The sequence below is a fragment of the Hyperoodon ampullatus genome (genome assembly GCF_949752795.1).
Source record: "Hyperoodon ampullatus genome assembly, chromosome: 1".
Classification (NCBI taxonomy): domain Eukaryota; kingdom Metazoa; phylum Chordata; class Mammalia; order Artiodactyla; family Ziphiidae; genus Hyperoodon; species Hyperoodon ampullatus.
In genome coordinates this window covers 58,541,380-58,558,840 of record NC_136914.1, presented here as the reverse complement: position 1 = coordinate 58,558,840, position 17,461 = coordinate 58,541,380, and the positions used below count along the sequence as shown (strand labels likewise).

The window sequence follows — 17,461 nt, the reverse complement described above, 5'->3', positions numbered from 1 at the left end:
ATTCTTAACCACTGCACCACCAGGGAAGTCCCATGGCCATGACATTTTAAAAGAGGAAAAGACAGGACCTAAAAACATTCATTAATGAGGTTTTGTTTCAAATAACGGTGGACAAGATGCTACTACACTAACCCTCTTGAAAATAACAACCATAACCTTTGGACAAAATAGAAAAGCTTTTACCTGAAGGTACTGAAAAGCAAACAAAATCAGGTAGAAACCGGAGGGGTGGTCCTTTTGGAAGGAAATGGCAATGGATAAGTTTCCCATTTCTTTTTATAGCTCTTCACCTAAAGGCAGGCTCCATTAGGAGCCAGGCCAGGAGGCTAAAACTTTGGTAGAAACCCAAAAGCCAGTCTTACTGGCTTAAAGAATCTAAGGCCACTCTGGAGCAGCTACAACAGCAAGAAAGTGATGCTGGAAAGGACTGAGCCAAGGAAGTGGAGCCCCAAAGTCTGCATATAAACTCAGTCTGACTCTATGGCTGAACTATGAACTATGGGAGGGCATAACCTCCTTACTTTAAGAGATTTTAGCTGCCATTTACTACAGGGGAAACAGAGTTCAGAGATTTGAGCCCAGCCACATTAACTGTCTGATAAACAGAAAAATCAAACTCTACAGAGGAACATAACAATCCAGAGTCTCTAAAACATATCACTCATAATGTCAGAGATACAATCCACAGTACTAAACAACACAGAAACAGGAAAATGCGAACCATTCAAAAGAAAAGGCAACCAATGAGACTGACCCTGAGATGACTGAGATATTAGAATGACAAGGATTTTTATAGAAGCTGGTATAACTATGCTGAAAGATTTAAAAAGAAAACATACTTGTAATGAACAAATTGGAAATCTCATCAGAGAAACAAATTATTAAAAAATAACCAAATGGGGGCTTCCCTGGTGGCGCAGTGGTTGAGAGTCCGCCTGCCGATGCAGGGGACACGGGTTCGTGCCCCGGTCCAGGAAGATCCCACATGCCGTGGAGCGGCTGGGCCCGTGAGCCATGGCCACTGAGCCTGGGCATCCGGAACCTGTGCTCTGCAACGGAAGAGGCCACAACAGTGAGAGGCCCGCGTACCACAAAAAAAAAATAAAATAAAAAATAACCAAATGGGATCTACCCAAGAATAAAAATATATGTCCACACACAGACTTGCAGCATATGTTCATAGCAGCATTATTCATAGTGGCCAAAAAGTGAAACCAACCCAAATAACCATCCACTGATGAACAGATAAGCAAAACGTGCTATATCCATACAATTAATATTATTCAGCCATAAAAATGAATGAAGTACATATGATACAACACAAATGAACCTTGAAAACATTATGCTAAGTGACATATACCAGATACAAAAGATCACATTTACGTGTGATTCCATTTACACGAAATGTCCAGAATAGGCAAACTCATAAAGACAGAAGGTAGATTCGTGGTTGGCAGGGGCTCAGGGGAGGGGAAAATGGGGATAAATTGCTAGTGGGTACAGTGTTTCTTTTGGGGGTAATGAAAATGTTCTGGAATTAGATAATGGGGATGATTGCATAACATTCTGAATATACTAAAACCCAATGAATTGTATACCTTAAAATGGTTAATTTTATATGTGAATTAAAAGGTAAGGTAAAAAACATTATGGGAAACTGGGTGATGAATATAAAACTCTGTACTATCTTTGCAATTTTTCTGTAAATATAAAATTACTCCAAGGACTTCCCTCGCGGTCCAGTGGTTAAGACTCTGCACTCCCAATGCAGGGGGCACAGGTTGGATCCCTGGTCAGGAAACTAAGATCTCACATGCCTTGTGGCATAGAATAGAATAGAATAGAATAGAATAGAATAATTCCAAAATAAAAAGTTTATTTTAAAGTAATTCTATATATAATAGCATCCAAAAACATTCTTAGGAACATAAATTAAAAAATATATTCAAGACCTGTACACTTAGAAGTACAAACCATTGCCAAGAGAAATTAAGAACACTCAAGCAGAGTTATACCATGTTCATGAATTGTTAAGATGTCAATTCTCCCCAAATAAGGGTGACCAATCATCCCAGTCTGCCTGGGATGGTGGGGGTTCCCAAGATGCAAGAATATCATTTCTAAAACCAAGGCAGTTTGGGGAAAACCAGGATGAATTTTGCATCTAACTTCAAAGTGATCTATTGTTTCAATACAATCCCAATTAAAATCTCAGCTGTTTTTTCTTTTTTTTTTTTAGAAATTGACAAGCTGATTCCAAAATTTATGTGGAAAAACAAAGAACCTAGAGTAGCCAAAACAATTTGGAGAAAGAACAAAGTTGGAGGACTCACAATATCTGATTTCAAGTCTTACTAAAAAGTACAGTAAGTATGGTATTGGGTGAAAGGATAGACTCAAGATGAATGGAAATAGACCCTCACATATATAGTAAACTGATTTTCAACAAAATTACAAAGGGAATTCAATGAGAAAGGCTAGTCTTTTCAACAAATTGTCATGAACAACTGGACACCCATATGACAAAAAAAAACCCAAAAACTTCAAACTACAATTCATACCATTCACACAAATAACTCTAATGGATCATAGATGTAAATATTGAACCATAAAACTATAAAACTTCTAGAAGAAAACACAGGAGAAAATCTTTGGGGCATGCAAATTAAAACTACAAGATACCACTATATACCACCGGAATAGCCAAAATTAGAAAGACTGACAACATCAAGTGTTGACAATGATGTGGAGCAACCAAAATGTCTCATTTCATGGGTAGGAGTGTAAAATGGTACAACCACTTTGGAAAAAGGTGTCATAAAACTAAACATAACCCACTCAATGAGTCAGCAATTCCTCTCCTAAGTAAGGACCCAAAAGAAATAAAAGCTTAAAAAATGTGTACACAAATATTCATAAAAGCTTTTTCATAACAGCCATATTGGAAACATCCCAGGAGTTCATCTAGGGGTAAATGAATAAATGGTGGTATATTAATAGAATGGAATTCTACTCAGCAATAAAAAGGAACAAATTAGTAATGCAACAGAGATGAATCTCAGAAACATGAAGCTGAGAGAAAGAATCCTCACACAAAAGAGTACATAGTATATGATTCCATTTACTTGAAGCTCTTGAACAAGCAAAATTAATTTACAGTTTAAAAAATCAGAATAGTGGTTACTTCTGAGGGTGGGGGAAGAGCTGACTGGGAGGGGGCAAGAGGGAACTTTCTAGAGTAATGGTAATGTTCTAAATCCTGCTGGAAACTTGGGTTACACTCATGTATATTACTTGAAAAATGCATAAAATGCTACACTTATGATTTGTGCATTTCACTAAATGCAAATTTCACTTTAAAAATTCCATTAGCTACTAAACCCAACAGAATGCCCTACTGCCAATTCATGATAGGACTTCAGAAACAAGGAAGAATAGGAGTTGGACAATTCCCTCTGCTCAGCATCTCTACACACTCCCCTTGGACACTCCCCAAATCAGATAAGGATAAGTCATTTGCCCAACTCTTGTACCATCAGGCACCAGGTACCCTTGAGCTGTTCTTCTCCCAAACAAGATCCCAAAATAGATTCTGAAATTTATACCTAGTATAAAAGAGTGATTGGCCTCTACTCTTCCTGGGCACTTGTTTTTGTTTTTGTTTTGCAGCACCGTGTGGCACGTGGGATCTTAGTTCCCTGACCAGGGATCAAACCCATGCCCCATGCAGTGAGAGCGTGGACTCTTAACCACTGGACGGCCAGGGAAGCCCCTCAACTATCCCCTCTTGAACTGAATATGAAATAAACAGGCCAACTCCATTTTCTCTGAGAACACATGCAACTCTAATTGAAAGATACATTAAAACATAGAAAAAAATGAGAACAGTACCTAGCAGATGAATACATTAATGAAGCAAGTATTTTGAAGAAGCCACAGGCTATTTTTCCTTTTTTTCTTTTCTCGGCCCCGCTGTACAGCTTGCAGGATCTCCGTTCCTCGACCCGGGACTGAACCCAGGCCACGGCAGTGAAAGCCCAGAATCCTAACCACTAGGCCACCAGGGAACTCCCCACAGGCATTTTTATTTTTATTTTCTTTCAATGAAAAAAGATGAAAGGCCACACTGAGCCTTTCATCTAAAAGAGTGGGGATACCTCAGCTATAAATTTCGAGGAACAAACTACTTTGGCCAAGTAGCCATCCCTCCCTTACCCCAGGAGGCCATGATTAACCTTTCAACTCCCCAGTGGGTGTGGTCCTCTAGCAAGAACTGATTCACCCAAACAAACACAGGTGTCCCCCACCTGTACCACCTGCAGTGGCTCAGCCTGGGAAGCAGAGGACTCCCTCCAGCTTCCAGAGCTCAACCCTTTCATTTGTTAAGGTCATTTGCTAATTTAAAAAAAAAAAGAGAGAAACAGAAAACACTTGAGGACTAGAGCACAAAAGAAGAGTTAGCTCCTGGTGATCCTGCTAAAGATCCTTTGTCCCCTTTTTAGGGAAATGCTGTCAGCCTGGAAACTATTTTTCTCATCAGAGTAAAGCTGAGGTAGAGAAAGTGAAGAGGGAAAGAAGAGGCACAAAACATGGAGAAAACATAAAGTCCTGCAGACCTTAAATTCAGGTCTGTCCCTGGGGCTCAGGTTGCTCCTGTCTGCTCGGCCACGGCGCTCCTTCCTCATATCTTATGAGGCCTCCATGAGCCCCAGGTCCAGAAGCCCAGGAGAAGGACCCGTGGAGCACAGTGGGTTTATAAAGCTGATGACCACCCCACCTCCCCTCCCTGCATTTTCTCTGAGCAGATAAGCAACATTCCCTACGCCCAAATGCTCTTATGTAGGAGTGAGCCTTAAAAAACAAAACAACAAAATTTATAGCAAAGAGACCAAATTGATCTGACCAAATTGATTCTTTTGTCTTTTTCTAGAATTTTGCTCTTTCCCACAAAGTAACAGCAAGAGTGGAATGAGAACCTGCAATAGTTCTTAGCTGCTCTTCCTTGCCTTCCTGGATACCCATTTTAGCCTCTGGAAGCCAATAATGCCAGATTTGGGAAAGCAAGCAGACTGAAACTTCCAGTTTCTTTGGGAGAAGTCAGCTCCTCCTGCCTTCAGCACCTTCTGAGACCCTTAAGATGACCCAAGAGCTGCACTGATGCCTCCTCTCCTTTGATCTGACCCAAGGACCCCCAAGTGAGAGTAGTAATTAGCAACTCTATTCAAAACAAACCTCCCTCCCCATGTGCATCCACCGACTAGCATCAAATAAGATCTTTCCCTGTTTTGCTCCTCAAAATGTCCTAAGAGCTGGTTTTGTACAAATTACAGCTAAATGTCCAAATTCTTATCAGGACTCTGTTAAAAACCTCAAAATCATTCCTGCCAAGAGCCCCACATCAGGGGAGATGACCCAGTGTAAAGACCACTGTATTGCACGCTCCACCGACTAGTGTCCATCACATCCTGAATTGTGCAATGAGGCAGCACTACCTAGTGGGTGGAGAATCAGAGTACTTGATAATACGTTCACTTTGTCCACTGCATCTTTCAGATGGCAGAACACAGGGCCAACCCAGGAACCAGCATTCACCACTGCTGGCTGGACCCCAGGTGGCGGCATCACGGCTGCCTCTGGCTTAGCACAGGCCCTCTCTATTTCACCCTCAGGTCCAGACCCCAAGCCCATCCACTCCCTCTCTGCAATGTACTCTATGCTCACCCTCTGAAAGGGGGTGGGGGAACGAGAGAATGCAACCACTAATTCAAACCAGAAAAACCCGAGGACACAGAACTGAAAAGAGTTTTTCATCCAGTCTGTCTGAAAAACCCCTTCCCCTTTAAGAATTTTGGCTTGGCTACTTGGCTCACCGCTGTCAACGCCAGAAACCTATTTTCTTCACTCACTCTTGCAAATAAAAGGAAGTGAAATGTGTGCATGTGGCTTTGCAACTGAGCTTAAGGGAAGAAAGGTGGGGGTCGGGGGTAGAGGTACCACATAGAACTGGATGCATGGAGGTGAGAAGCCAAGGTGTAACCTCACTGGCCTGGGATGTGGAGACGTCATCTCTGACTAGATAATACAGAGCATCAAGTGCCTCATGCTACCCTGCTGCTTTACACCTGGGGACTAAAACAAATGTTTTTTATTTGCTGTTCCTTCTCCTCCCCGTCCTCCTAGGATGATTTATGGGCTGAGACAGAGAGGGGTTGCTTGGTAGGAGTCAAAATTTGGGGCTGGAACAACTGGTGACTTGTCAACAGCACACCATCAAATGGTCCTCACCACCCCACTAAATGCAGACAGAACCAGCCTGTGACAAGGAGCTGACACCCACCTGAGTTTAGTAGGTTAACAGAGACCACTTGGCGGTGCAGTGGTTTAAGTTCTCAAATGAGAAGCTATTTTATACAAGCAAAAAGCTGCTGTCTGTCTCCTAACAAACGGGCTCTCTGAAAAGATTGGAAAGGAGGAACTCTCTCTATTTAGGTAATGGGATGGGATGTGTCCACAACGCCATTTGTTATTTCTTTTTCCCTAGCAGTTAACAACCCCAAACCTTCACTAGGCCCTGATCCAAGACCACCACAGCATCCAGTACAGCAGGGCAGGAAAACCACAGCCTGTAGTCCGCTCCTAGTCTGTCATTTGAAACAAACAAACAAATGGACTTCCCTGGTAGTGCAGTGGTTGAGAATCTGCCTGTCAATGCAGGGAACGTGGGTTCGGGCTGGTCTGGGAAGATCCCACATGCTGCTGAGGAACTAAGCCCGTGAGCCACAACTACTTAAGCCCGCGCGCCTAGAGCCTGTGCTCCACAACAAGAGAAGCCACCGCAATGAGAAGCCCGCGCACCACAACGAAAAGTAGGCCCCGCTCGCCACAACTAGAGAAAGCCCGCACGCAGCAATGAAGACCCAACGCAGCCAAAACTTAATTAATTAATTAATTAATATTTTAAAAAGCCAGTTCACAATCGGTAGAATCTGGCCAGCCCCTGGTGCACCCTTCCTAAGCACCCCCATGGAGCCGACACAGAGGCCCCTGTCTCCTGACCGCAACTCTGTCTCCCCGGGCCCAAAACCTCTCTCCCCAGAGCATCACTTTTGCAAGTAGAAAGTTCCTTCGACCAGGACCCTGTGCACTCCACTGGCTGAAAGAGTTGAGGAATGGAGTCACACTGGAGTCGGCTCAGGGCAGCGCCCAGGCATATCTTAAGAGGCCGAAGCTCCTGTGTGCCAGCAAGAGGGAATGTCTTAGGAGTACGGCCCTCCTCCAGCCACTCAGTCTGTCCTCCCAACCCCTCGGCCCCCACCGCCACCTCCCGCTCCCCAGCGTTGAGCCTCGGGCGCACGCAACCCGGTGGCCGGGGCTCGGTCCCGCAGCTCGCGCGGAGCGCCCTCCCCTCTGGGCCCCACACTCACCCACCGCCCGGATGCGGAAGCCGCGCGGCGGGCGCAGCGCCCGACGGCACCAGGCGTCGCGCAGCACCTGCAGGCTGGCCGGAGGCGCGTGAACCAGCAGCACCCCGCGCCGCAACCAGCCCTGGAAGGCCAGCCGCGAGGCGGCGCGCGCCAGCCGCGAGTTCCAGAAGCAGCGTGTGTTGGCGCGGCAGAAGGCGCGAAACACCGCCCGCCCGCCCGGCTCCTCCGCGCCCCCCGCCGCCTCCTGCGCCTCCAGCCTGCAGAGCACGAGCGCCAAGGAGCCCGGCGCCAGTTGCACGGGCCGGGCCATGCTGCCTCGGCGGCCAGGGCCCGCAGCCTAACGCATCGCCGGGCTCGGCAACCGCGCTGCACCGGTGGCTGCGGCCGGCGGGAGGGATCAGCTTACTGTGCTCGGCGCCGGCTGCCGGGAGAACGGGACTCCAGGGGGCGGGGCCGATGTACGCGCCAGGCCGGGGGTGGGGCGGGACTTGCAGGCTGGGACGGCCACTGCTCTCCCTCCGCAGGAGCCCAATAGTGGTCTCCAGGCGCTAAGTTCCCAGGTCATTCTCCACACCCCAGCCAGGTCTCTGCCCACCCAGTCCCCGAACTCACCCCGGGTGACTCCCTTCACTTCTCTGCTCCCCGGCAGTCCGGAGCTCCTCTTCCCCCGATGGGCGCTCACTGGGGCTTTTCCAAGCCTTAGGGTAGCCCCGCAGTCCCCGGGGAGCCGAGCCGCCTCCAACTGCGGTGCGAACGGTACGGCCAGGGTTCCTCAGAGCCGGGAGGACCAGGATGGCCGCCGTCGCCCTGGCTTTGGGATCGCCCCCAGGGGGAGAGGCCACGAGGGGCAGACTCACTCGGGTCGGGAGCAGGAGACCCAGATTTGAGTCTCCGTCTGCTAATCAGTTTGCATAAGTTTCTTTCCCTCTCTGGCCTCAGTTTACTTTCTTGTAAAATGAGGAGTTGGGACTCAATTCTAAGGACCTTTTTCATGACCTTCTGAGGTTCTGGGGTCTGGTCTCGCTCCTGGGTTATCCAACAGAGTTAAAGTGTAAGGGACGGAAAGTGATTCAGAGGTGCCAGCCCCAATGGCTGGCAAGGCGCAGTGGTGAGATCCCTGGGATTCAGGCCTGGGTTGGGATGGGGATTCCGAAAAGAATCCCCAGGAGTGAAGGGAGAGGGACTTGTGATCTGTCACAGCAGACTCTAGCCAGCACCTCGGAGCATGAGGTACAATTCAGAAGCTGAGGGACAGAAAGGCTGGAACCCTTATTGTTGCACTGGGTGAGGGCTTCTCCGGAAAAGAAGAGGAAGGACATTTTTAGTACAATCAGTGCTATAAGAGGGAGTAGAGGGACTTGATGAGACTTGGGGGTCGTTCCAGATCCCCACTCCCTCAGCTGATCAATCATCAATAACAACTACAATAATTCGAGATAATCTGCTCTCTGCCCCTGGCGAGTCATTTATCACGGTAAATGATAGGTGATGTTAATAACCATTGCTAACATTTATTGAACACTGTATGCTGGGGGCCTTAATTTCACAACTCTGTGTTACCTTCTATTAGTATCTCTATCTTTTTTTTTTTTAACGGATGAGGTAACCGAAGATAGGTTGGATTAAGAAGTATTTCCCAGTCACACAGTAAGAAATGGAGTCAGACAACCGCCAAATCAGGGTTCCCTATGACAAATAAGTCTGACACAATTTTCAGTTCAAATAAGCATGCAAACCCGAGACAACCATCTCACATCTGAAGTCTGACTCTGAGATGGATGGATGGATGGATGGGTAAATACAGCAGAGAGCCCAAATGAACTAAATGTCTAGGTCTGTATAGCCTACACAGGGAGGGCCAAGCTCCCCGTCTCCGTCATGATAAAGATGACTTTCCTGTGTTCCCCAGCCTGGGGAATTATGACTTTTATCTCTGTATCTCTAGCATCTACTACAGTGTCTTTTCCATAATAATGATAATGATAATTCCCATTTACTCTCAGCTTGCTCTGTGCCTAGAACTGTACTAAGTTTTACATGTGTGATCTAATTTTATCTTCAAAATTAACCCTCTGAAAGGGGTAATATTGAGGCCCATCTTCCACAAAAAAAAAACAAAAGACAGTTTAGGCAGCTTGCCCATGAGGACAAAGCTGCTGGTAGTGAAGCAGAGATCCCAGTGTCTCCTTCCCCACACAGCTGGCTAGAGGGGGAAGCAGGAGACCATCACCCTGACTCATTGGACCTGTGGTCTGCTGTGAAAAGTTGTCCTGAGCTTGAGTCTCTGTCCCAAGAATCTGAACTGGAAATAAACAGAGACAATCAGGCCCTTACTAGCAAGGCCTGTAGCTGCAAGGCTACTGGCAGGTAGACCCAGCTATGAGGTTTCATGGCCTGAAATTATGAGGTAGAGCTGCCTTTTTTTTTTTGCGGTACGCGGGCCTCTCACTGTAGTGGTCTCTCCCGTTGCGGAGCACAAGCTCCAGACGCGCAGGCTCAGTGGCCATGGCTCACGGGCCTAGCCGCTCTGCGGCATGTGGGACCTTCCCGGACCGGGGCATGAACCCATGTACCCTGCATCGGCAGGCAGACTCTCAATCACTGCACCACCAGGGAAGCCCTAGAGCTGCCTTAAACTGTGGAAACTTTTGTTCAGATGTGTGAAATCTGTCCTATCATTTTATTTAAGCTAGTTCAATTAACAAAAGAAGGGAGAAAGAATGTGAGGGGGAAACTTTTAAACTACAGTCAACTACATAGTCACTTGCTTTCCCAAAGGATCAGCTACCATCCAAATATTTCCAAACTCCTACAAAATGGAACGTCTTAAAAGTTAAGAGGAAAACTGTAAGCCTCCAACCTGAATGGCCTGTATTACATGGCAAAACTAGAGAAACTGGGACTTCTCAAGGGCCTTCCATCTTTGGGGTCTCTGCAGACCAGACACAAACATTTTAGAAGACGGATTTGTTATCATTCTCCACTTAAAGAGGCACAGAATAGTCAAACTAAAAACTAGAAAGTCTCAAGATGGAAGGATTCCCCCCCCAGTGGACTCTATGCCTGAGAAAGGACAAAGTAATTCTAACATTATATACAAATCCAAATGGCATGCTATGCAGTCATTAAGGATACGACAAAACTTTATATGCTGAGACAAGACAATATCCCATATATATATTTTAATTAAAAAAGAAAACTAAATAGGTCTAGTATGATTTTTAAAAGAAGAAAGAAAAGAAAGAAACTAAGAAAGAGGAAGAAAGAAAAAAAGAAAGAAGGAAAGAAAGAAAGAGAGAAAGAGAAGGAAAGAAAGAAAGAGAAAGAAAGAAGGAAAGAAAGAAAGAAAAAGAAAGAAAAAGGGCACATATTTTCATGTGTGGCTGGAAGATCTCTGGAAGGGTACATAAGAAGCTGGTGATAAGAGTGGTTACCTCCAGAGAAAGAAACAGGGGACAGGGTAAAAGGGAGGCTTATTTTCCACTATGTTTACCATGTGTAAATACTTGTTCAAAAAATGCTCTCAAAAACATATATCAGAGGGCTTCCCTGGTGGCGCAGTGGTTGAGAGTCTGCCTGCCGATGCAGGGGACACGGGTTCGTGTCCCGGTCCGGGAAGATACCACATGCCAGGGAGCGGCTGGGCCTGTGAGCCATGGCCACTGAGCCTGCGCGTCCGGAGCCTGTGCTCCGCAATGGGAGAGGCCACAAAAGTGAGAGGCCTGCGTACTACAAAAAAAAAAAAAAAAAAAAGGGAAGGACATTTAATGCCACTTCCTTTTTCTTTCTTTCTTTTTTTCTTTAAAATCAGCAGCAGCATACTTTATTTTTATTTTTATTTTGGCCATGCCTCATGACATGCAGGATCTTAGTTCCCTGACCAGGGATCAATCCCGTGCCACCTGCAATGGGAGCACGGAATCTTAACCACTGGACCACCAGGGAAGTCACAATGCCATTTCTTTTTAAAGAAAATAAATTACCTTCTTTATTCTAGCTGCTTAACTTAGACAAGACTCTGCACCACAGTAGCTTAATCTGTAAAGTGGGAGTAAAAATACTTGGCTGACCTGAAGGATTTCTTAGGGTCCCTTCCAGCTTCATGATTCTACAGCTCCACCTTCACTCCCAACAGTAGGAACCCTAATGCAGTTTCAGTAATCATTGAGCCCAGTGAGGTCCTAAGAGATGCAAAATCAGAGCCTGAGAGCCAGATATCCCCAAAGCTAATTCTGATTTGCCTTTAAACATTTCACTTCTTTATCTTCTCAATGGTAAGGGGCCAAAAAAGAAAATAAACATTGAAGAAAAAAGTCCTTAGCTTGGAACACTAAGAGCCTAAGAATACCAGAAACGGTTCTGATGAACCTAGGGGCAGGACAGGAATAAATACGCAGATGTAGAGAATGGACTTGAGGACACGGGGAGGGGGAAGGGTAAGCTGGGACGAAGTGAGAGAGTGGCATGGACATATATACACTACCAGATGTAAAATAGATAGCTAGTACGAAGCAGCTGCATAGCACAGGGCGATCAGCTCGGCGCTTTGTGACCACCTAGAGGGATGGGATAGGGAGGATGGGAGGGAGACGCAAGAGGAAGGAGATATGGGGATATATGTATACGTATATCTGATTCACTTTGTTATACAGCAGAAACTAGCACAACATTGTAAAGCAATTACACTCCAATAAAGATGTAAAAAAAAAAAAAAGAAACCCCATGATTCTGATGTGAGAAGTGATAAAAAAAATTATTCTGTACAGCAGAAACTAACACATTGCAAACCAGCTGTACTCCAATAAAAATTTTTTAAAAATAATTCTGACACTTGTTAAAATGGTAAGGATGATTTTGTTCAAGACTATTGCAAAGTCTAGACAGCAAAGATAGCTGTAAAGCAAAGACAGCAAAGAAGCTGGGGATTTTTGCCAAGAAACAGAGTGAGGAAGTCAGTGGATAGAAAATTACTGATAGGAGACATCAAGGATAGGGGGATTCTTGCTAAGCTGACCTAAGAGAGTCCTTGCTAAAGTCACCTCAAGGAAAGACAAATACTGTATGCTGACACATATATATGGAATTTAAGAAAAAAAATGTCATGAAGAACATAGGGGTAAGACAGGAATAAAGACACAGACCTACTAGAGAATGGACTTGAGGATATGGGGAGGGGGAAGGGTAAGCTGTGACAAAGTGAAAGAGCGGCATGGACATACATACACTACCAAACGTAAGGTAGATAGCTAGTGGGAAGCAGCCGAATAGCACAGGGAGATCAGCTCGGTGCTTTGTGACCGCCTGGAGGGGTGGGATAGGGAGGGTGGGAGGGAGACGCAAAAGGGAGGGGATATGGGAACATATGTATATGTATAACTGATTAAATTTGTTATAAAGCAAAAAAAAACAAAAAAACAAAAAACTGAAGAGCCAGACACCACTTAAAAAAAAAAAGAAAAAGAAAAAGCCATTGTAACATAAAATATAGAAAGGACATAATCTTGGAATAAAATAATCCTTTCATGAGAAAGACTGTCCTTTATTCTGAGATTATGATAACAACAGAACAAGGGAAGAATAAATGCACTTAAATTTTTTTGAGATGCAGAGAAGCTACAAGATAAAATTTAATTTTATTATTTTGTAATCACATCATATGTACATTGTAATATACTGTTTATAATAAAATGTTGCTTATAATTATTCTCTAGATACAAGTTATTAAAAATATCCAACTTTATTTTCTATCATGGCCATTGCTAAAAATTCAGTTTCAGGGAATGTTGACTAAAATGGAACTATTAAATTTAGGAGGAATCACTTGCAATATGCTGCAAACTGAAAGAAGCCAAATACATGAGCACCCAAACCCAGGGGCCTCTCCTTTCCCAGAGCTTGGAGAAAGAACACACAGGGGCGGTGGGTGCTGGATGACCCTGCTCCTGGGCCCCACACACCAAAAATTTAAAAAAAATTTAAAAAAATTAAAAAAAATAAAGTCACCTCAAGGATTTATACATCAAGGGTGGGGGGATGCAGAACTTGATCAGTTATCAAGGGTTAAGGATATGCACTAAACTGATTTAGCAATATTCTTGGGCAGGGCAAGCAGAAGATAGGATGAGGCCCAATGTGGAGGCCTAGTCAAAAAGAGGGTTCAGAAAATAAACAACAAAAACCTACTGTATAGGACAGGGAACTTATTCAATGTCTTGTAATAACATATAATGGAAAAGAATATATATATATAACTGAATCACTGTGTTGTACACCTGAAACTAACACAATGTCATCAATCAACTATACCTCAATAAAAATAAATGAATAAATAAATAAAAATAATACAAATAAATAAAATTTTAAAAAGAGGTCTCGTAAGAAGCTGACTATATAGTTTGGTCAAGGAGCCAGTACAAACTTCCCATCACTCTGCCCCTCCCTACTTCGTTAAAGGAATTAATATCCATAAAGCATTTAAAACACCCCTTAGGGCTTCCCTGGTGGCACAGTGGTTAAGAATCCGCCTGCCGGTGTCAGGGACACGGGTTTGAGCTCTGGTCCGGGAAGATCCCACATGTCGCGGAACAACTAAGCCCGTGCGCCACAACTACTGACCCTGCGCTCTAGAGCCCACAAGCCACAACTACTGAGCCCATGAGCCACAACTACTGAGCCCGTGTGCCACAACTACTGAAGGCCGTGCGCCTAGAGCCCGTGCTCCACAACAAGAGAAGCCACCGCAATGAGAAGCCCGTGCACCACAACAAAGACCCAATGAGGCCAAAAATAAAATAAATAAATAAAATTTTAAATAAATAAATAAATAATATAAAATAAAATATCCCATAATCCCATTTTTGTTTGGGGAGAAGAAAACTGGAATAATTATGATTACGTTAACAAAAGTTATTTCTAGATAGTGGGATTACAAGCAATTTTTATTTCTTTCTTTGAGCTTTTCTATACTTCCCAAGTATTCTACAATTAAAAAGTGGCCCCGGCTTCCCTGGTGGTGCAGTGGTTGAGAGTCCGCCTGCCGATTCAGGGGACGCGGGTTCGTGCCCCGGTCCGGGAAGATCCCACATGCCGTGGAGCGGCTGGGCCCGTGAGCCATGGCCGCTGAGCCTGCGCGTCCGGAGCCTGTGCTCCGCAATGAGAGAGGCCGCAACAGTGAGAGGCCCACGTACCACAAAAAAAAAAAAAAAAAAAAAAAGTGGCCCCAATAATTTTTGAGTTAAAGGAAGTAAAGGCAGCTGGCTCTTCTGCACTGGGGCCATCAAAGCCAGTAAGTTTTCTAACCAAAATGAGCAGACTCCATCACTCCACCTCCCCATTAAACTCAGGGTCAGAGGGCAGGTCTGAGAGCTGGAAAATATTACTTCTGGAAAGAAAGCTGGAGCAGCAGCCTGTCAAGAAGACGTGCAACTAAGTGCCCTGCAGCCAGAGCAAGTCAGCAAAATTCCTACTATTTGAAACATGGAAGGAGAGATTAAGTCTTTCCCTGACACCAACAAATAAAGTATGGAGGCCTGAGACAAGATGCCAAATCCAGTTTCAGGTTTTGTTACAGCAGAGGGTATAAAGCTGGGCCTCATATCTCACTATTTACATGCAAATCTGATCAAAAATGAGTTGGCCCTACTCCAGGTGCCCAGATCTCGAAAGAACTCTGTTTCCAGTGAGGCCTGTGCCTTCTAGGTACAAGTCTCTCTTCTCTGTTTTATTATGGGGGGAGGGGGAAAAAAGATGCTAAGGCATCTCCTTCACACACTGAAATCATCATGGATTGTGAAACAAAGTGTTGCTTTCCCCCTTCTGACAGTCTACCTGTTACCAGTTGTTTAAGCTTCTCAAAGGCAGGGATCCAGGATTACCTTTTATTCATCTATGTGTCCTCTAGAATGCCACCACAGTGCTGCTCAAAAGCAAGGACATGGTTCCCTGAATAAGATGATAAAGAACAAAAGTGTGGGACAGCAGGACTAGATGTTCAAGTCGGTACCAACCAACCCTGGTTTAGGCCTAAACAGATGCAGTTCCCTCGACATTCTACAGAGGATCTGAATAAAACATAAGGCTTTGTAGAAGTACCTACAGTACAAGAACAAATACCAAGCCTGCTGAATTCCAGGGACTGCCCTGGGTAATAAAGAGGAAGATACAAAGATAAAGGATACACTTCCATTATTTCAAGTAGTTTACAATCTAATGTTTTTCAAAACTTAGAGCCTTCATGACAAGAAAAACAAAGCGGAGGAGGAGAGAATATAACTTAAGAGAGACTAAGAGACATGCCAACCGACGCAATGCAAAGTGTGGGCCTTCTCTGGGTCACTGAATGCTTTGAACAAACGGAACGTAAAACAACATATGAGAGGCACCCTCCGCCTTCTCCACCACTGCCGCCTCCCTCTTCTGCTGCTCCAGGTGGTGCTTGCGTGCTCCTTAGGTGCGGATCTAGTTCCTCTTCTGTGAAGCGGCACCTGAGGGGACTGCAGAGGAAAAGCCCAAGGGAGGAGTCAAGACTGAGAACAACGATCATATTAATTTGAAGGTGGCGGGGCAGGACGGTTCTGTGGTGCAGTTTAAGATTAAGAGGCATACACCACTTAGTAAACTAAGAAAGCTTATCGTGAATGACGGGGTTTGTCAATGAGGCAGATCAGATTCCGATTTGATGGACAGCCAATCAATGAAACAGACACACCTGCACAGTTGGAAATGGAGGATGAAGATACAATTGATGTGTTCCAGCAGCAGACAGGGGGTGTCTACTAAAAAGGAAACCTGCTAGTTTACTCCAGAATTCTGTTCCTCCAGGCCAAGAAGACATTTTCAATTAGAAAACCGCAATTTGGTTCCACCACACCCTGACTACTACAGTATAGTTTCTCTATTCTTTCGTATTCCCGTTCCCCATTCCTTTATTGTACATAAAGTAACTGGTGTATGTGCACAAGCATAACGCATTTTTAAAATTTGTTTAACTAAATGGCCAATGGTATGTTTTGATCGACATCAAATGGAGATGGGCTGGGAAAAATACTGGTTCTGTGAAAATACCCTCTTTTCTCCATTAGTGGCATCCTCATCAGCTCTTATCTTTATATTCCGGTAAGTTATTTTGCTCTCACTGTTTAACAAAAAAAGAACAACATAAAAATTCTTGCATACCTTGTTCGATTGGAGAATTTTAATGTTTTTCATTTAGCATTGTAAAACAAAGGACAATCTTATAACTTCTTTGTACGTAGCTGTAACATGTAGGGCAATCCGTCTTTAAGTAGGGATAAATTACTCTAAAAGAAATGAATCTTGGTTTTCCTTTCAAGTCAAGCACCTTGTTGTTTAAATAAACTTCTTATTAAAAATGAAAAGAGGGGGCTTCCCTGGTGGCGCAGTGGTTGAGAGTCCGCCTGCCGATGCAGGGGACACGGGTTCGTGCCCCAATCCGGGAAGATCCCACATGCCGCAAAGCGGCTAGACCCGTGAGCCATGGCCGCTAAGCCTGCACGTCGGGAGCCTGCGCGTCCGGAGCGAGGCCACAACAGTGAGAGGCCCGCGTATCGCAAAAAAAAAAAAAAAAGAAAGAAAAGAGGGCTTCCCTGGTGGCGCAGTGGTTGAGAGTCCGCCTGCCGATGCAGGGGACACGGGTTCGTGCCCCGGTCCAGGAAGATCCCACATGCTGCGGAGCGGCTGGGCCCGTAAGCCATGGCCCCTGAGCCTGCACGTCCGGAGCCTGTGCTCTGCAACGGGAGAGGCCACAACAGTGAGAGGCCCACGTACCACAAAAAAGAAAAGAAAAGAAAAAACCAATTTATGAGAAATGCAAACATTGACTGGATATCTGATATAAAGAACAAAAGGAAAAATGAAGGGTTACATGAAACGTTATCTATGAAGAAATAAATATGCTATTAAAATACCTTCACTTTTAAATATATATATCAATGTTTTGAATGAGTTGTTTGGTGATTTTCTTTTCTGCTCTTCAGTAAAAATGATTACTAACCCTCAGTCATCACCTCGAACAATAA

At 44.7% G+C, this 17,461-nt stretch overlaps 1 protein-coding gene and 1 pseudogene across 4 annotated transcripts in view; one reads left to right on the top strand and one right to left on the bottom strand.

The window, feature by feature from the left end:
* Nucleotides 1-7,734, bottom strand: part of STOX1 (storkhead box 1) — a gene marked incomplete at both ends in the record, with an annotated part of 50,624 nt that extends 42,890 nt beyond the window's left edge. For all 3 annotated transcript variants that reach the window (XM_079716519.1, XM_079716521.1, XM_079716520.1), the window contains one exon: nucleotides 7,425-7,734. In XM_079716519.1, the coding sequence (XP_079572645.1) occupies nucleotides 7,425-7,734 (310 nt within the window). The remainder of the gene's footprint in view (nucleotides 1-7,424) is intronic.
* A 7,996-nt stretch (nucleotides 7,735-15,730) lies between these two features.
* Nucleotides 15,731-16,202, top strand: LOC307057515 (small ubiquitin-related modifier 2-like; annotated as a pseudogene). Its single transcript has 2 exons — nucleotides 15,731-15,782; nucleotides 15,902-16,202. The product of its transcript is annotated as a small ubiquitin-related modifier 2-like (transcript).
* Nucleotides 16,203-17,461: the final 1,259 nt, after the last annotated feature.